Raw genomic sequence first — 3401 nt, 5'->3', positions numbered from 1 at the left:
GGCGCCGCGGGCGCCCTTACCTGCGGTTCTGGTACCACGTCTTGACCTGCGTGTCGGTGAGGTTGAGCGAGGCGGCGAGCTCCATGCGGTCCTGCACGCTCAGGTACTTCTGCCGCTCGAAGCTGCGCTCCAGCTGCGCGAGCTGGTGGTCCGTGAAGGCGGTGCGGGCCTTGCGCGGCTTTTTCAGCCGCACCGGGGGGCTGTCCCGGGAGCTGGAGATCTCGCGGTCCCCTTCTTCCTTCACTGCGGCCGCGGGGAGAGAAAGCAAAGCCGTGTCAGCGCGGGGCCCTGCCCGAGCTCTCCTGCCCGCAGCCGCCCCCGCGGCCCCGCTCCGCTGCCGCGCCGGGAAGGGGGTCAGCCAGCCCCGTCCGAGCCGCGGATCCGCCCCCCCCGGCAGGCCGCGACCGCGCTCATTTTGCCCAGAAAAAAATAACAGCGGAGCGGAAAGGGACCCATATCTCCCCCCCCCCCGCAGCCCCGCAAAGGCCTCGGGTTTGCTCCGGCCACAGCTGCAGCGCTAAAGCCGCCCGGCCGGGCGAGGGGCAGCCCGGGGCCGCGGCCGCCCCGCGCCCGTTGACCTCCCCGGCGGCTCCGCCCCCCCCGCGCCCGCGGGTCGATGCGGGGCCGCGACCGACACCCGAAACCGGCCGGAGGAGACTGGGGAGTCTCCCCCACGGCCTCCGCTTTTAAAAGAGAGGATGTGACAAAAAGCCGCGGTTTGTATCAAGTGGCGGCACTGGGGGTCGTTTTTCCAGGGGTCATGGGGAGATTTCGTTGGGGCGCGTTTGGAAGCGACAGGGCGAGAGCGGAGCGAGCCGCGATTTCTCTCTGTAGGAAGACAATAATCCGGTTAATTGAGCCACCGGGGAACGAAGCCCTTCAACCGGGAATGCAGCATGCGGCGGGCCGGGCGGGGAGCGGGCCGCGGCCGCGGGGGCAGCGCGCAGTGCCCGCTCCCGCGCAGTGTCCGCGCCGGGGCGCCGCGGCCGCGGGCAGCCCCGGGAGGGGCCCGGGGGCAGGGAAAGAGAAGTTCTCCGCGCAGCTCGGGACAGGGCGGGGGAGAAGGAAGCGATCCGGTCGGGAACCAAACGGGGAGCATCGATTTCTTTTTTCCCCCCCTGTGATTCTCCTCTCCCCGCTCTCTCCCCGGCGCAGGAAGCCCTCGGCTTCCCCTTGGGTGTCAGCCCAGCGGCCCGCGGAGGAGGAAGCCGAGAGAGGGGCAGCGAGCCCGGCCTCCGCGGTGAGACCCGCGCCCGGCAGCCGAAGGTAAAGCGCCGGCCCCGGCTGCAGGAGCTGCCTCGGGAGCAGTGGAGTTTGGCTGCCCCCCCCGCCAAATAAAAGCGGTATGATCATCCTGCCCGGGAAGCGGCTGGGGGCCTGGCGAGACAACTCAGGGCCGTCATGTGCTGGCACTTGTGACCGGCCGCTCCGGTCCAGCTGCGCAAGCTCCGCTTGTAACTCGGCGGCACCGGCTCCGCGGCCAGGCCCGAGCGGAAATCTGCGGGCGTGCGGCCGGGGAGAGCGGGGATCGGGCCCGCTTCTCCCGGCCCCCGGCCCTTCCGGAGCAACGGGGCTCGTGCCCCCCGCTCTGGAGAAGCCGGGTGGCCTGGGCAGAGGGGCAGTGGCCGGGCCCCGGCGCTGGTCTCGTTCCCGGCACCGGTGTGCGTCGCCCGGCAAGGGAGGCAGGGCGGCAAGAGATGTCGTCCCGCGCTGCCCGGGGCTGGGGCTCTGTGTCCCCGCTGCCTCCTTGCACTTACAGCCCCCAGATTTTCCTGCCCCTCTGCTTAGTTTCGTTGCAAACTCAGCCGTCCCGCCGAGGGCAGAAGTGCAGAGCCGCGTTTCTCCCGCTCTCCACCTCCCCGCCCCCTTGCTCTCCTTTTCCGAGCTCTTTCCTCCCGCCGGGCCCTTTCCCTTCATCCTTGAGACCCACGGCTGCTCCGCCGCAGGCTGCGGAGCGGAGCGGAGCGACTCCCCGAGCGCCGGGAGCCGCGTTTCCGCGCGGCTCGCTCGGCAGCGGGGCTGGCGGAGACCGATCCGGGACGGCGGGGCCAGCAGGAGCGGGAGAAGGGAGCGGAGAAAAGTTGCCTGCTTGCAGGGAAACCCAGGCCTAGCGTCTGTCTCCCTGCCCGCTCTTCCCCGCCCCATAGGTGCAGCCTGCCCGCGCTTCAGAGCCTCTCTCCGGGCCCCGCGCTCGCCACGGACCGCCGCTTCCCCCTCCGGTCGTGGAGGCGCCGGCCCTCCGGCTCCGGGCCAGATCCGGCTCCTGCGGCCCCGCGGCAGAATCGCGCCCGTCTCCGCACCGCCCGGCAGCGCCGTGGCGACCGCCGCGGCCCCCCGGTGAGTCCAGCCGCGGGCGAACGACTTCTCGCCTCTCCCGGCCCCTGTGAGCGTCACTGGCACTCGTCTTGCAATGGCCCGGGAGTCCGACGGCAGGGACCCGCGGGCGAATTGCGCCCCGCAGTCGTGTCCGAGCCCGGCGCCGGAGCGGCTCGGCGGAGCCCTGCCCGCCAGCGAAGGCGACACGAGTGGGGAAGGGCTGCGCCCCCTCTCCGGTGCTCTGCACCCCTCGCCCTCGGCCGCTTCGGCCTGCGCCTGTCGTCAGAAGCCAGTTGGAGGAAGTTGATCGGGTTTTTTCGTTTCCCCGGCCGCGGCGGCGAAGCCGAGTCCTGCTCGCCGGCTCGCAGAGCCCGGCGCCCGCGCCGTGCCCCGCGCCCCGTGCGGAGGCACAAGCCGAGCCCGCGGGTCCCGCCGGCGCTTACCTTTGTACTCCGAGTCCGAGGACACGTTGCTGCTACTTTTGTCCATTTTCTCTCTAAAATCCTCCCCCGGCTTGGCGGGGCCGCGGCCCGCAGGCTCCGGCCCGCTCTGTCCATTGGTGCTAGAGTAAGGCGCGCAGGCTGCCAGGGGCTTGCAGTCGGCGAGGATGTCCCTGATTAAGAAAGACGAGGTCACCGTTCTGGACTGGGACGGCGCCGACACCTGCCCCGGCTGCAGGTGCGAGTCCAAGCCCACGGCGACGCCTTGCCTCTGCGCCACCGCCTCCAGGCACTCCCTGCCCGGCGAGGGGGGCGACGGGCAGCCGCTGCTGACTTCGGAGCGGGGGCTTAGTTCCAGCGGGGACCTGCAGTCCCCCAGCAGCGGGTCTCCCTTGGGCACGGCCGGGCTCCCCGGGCGGTGGGACAGGATGGAGTCGATCCCGAAGCCGTTGGACCCCTCCATGGCCTCGCACGCTCCCGCCGCGGGTCAGGCTGACATGGGCTGGGCGGCGGCGCTGGGCGAGCTCAGACAAAGTTCAGCCTGGGAAGCCAGGGACCCGCTCGGCCAACCGTCCGCCGCGCTCTGGGCATTAGATCCAGGGCTCAGCCTTTCTTCTTCAGCGCCCCAAGCAGCTGCAGGCGGAG

General features: G+C 71.4%; 1 protein-coding gene across 1 annotated transcript; it reads right to left on the bottom strand.

The window, feature by feature from the left end:
- Positions 1–10: 10 nt before the first annotated feature.
- Positions 11–3395, bottom strand: BARHL1 (BarH like homeobox 1). The gene is made up of 2 exons (XM_019540841.1): positions 2760–3395; positions 11–243 (listed from the first exon to the last, which is right to left on the bottom strand). Exons 1-2 carry the CDS (start codon positions 3217–3219, stop codon positions 17–19), a joined length of 687 nt encoding a protein of 228 aa, XP_019396386.1. The 5' UTR covers positions 3220–3395; the 3' UTR covers positions 11–16.
- Between the last annotated feature and the right edge of the window lie 6 nt (positions 3396–3401).

The sequence above is a fragment of the Crocodylus porosus genome, unplaced genomic scaffold (assembly GCF_001723895.1).
Source record: "Crocodylus porosus isolate Cpor-Errol unplaced genomic scaffold, CroPor_comp1, whole genome shotgun sequence".
NCBI classification, from domain to species: Eukaryota; Metazoa; Chordata; order Crocodylia; family Crocodylidae; genus Crocodylus; species Crocodylus porosus.
This window is presented reverse-complemented; position numbering and strand designations above follow the sequence as displayed.

Coding starts and splice junctions, on each gene's coding strand:
- BARHL1 (XM_019540841.1), bottom strand. CDS start 3,219: ATGGAGGGGTCCAACGGCTTCGGGATCGACTCCATCCTGTCCCACCGC. Junction 244..2,759: donor CTCGGACTCGGAGTACAAAG/GTAAGCGCCGGC, acceptor CCGCGGCCGCAG/TGAAGGAAGAAGGGGACCGC.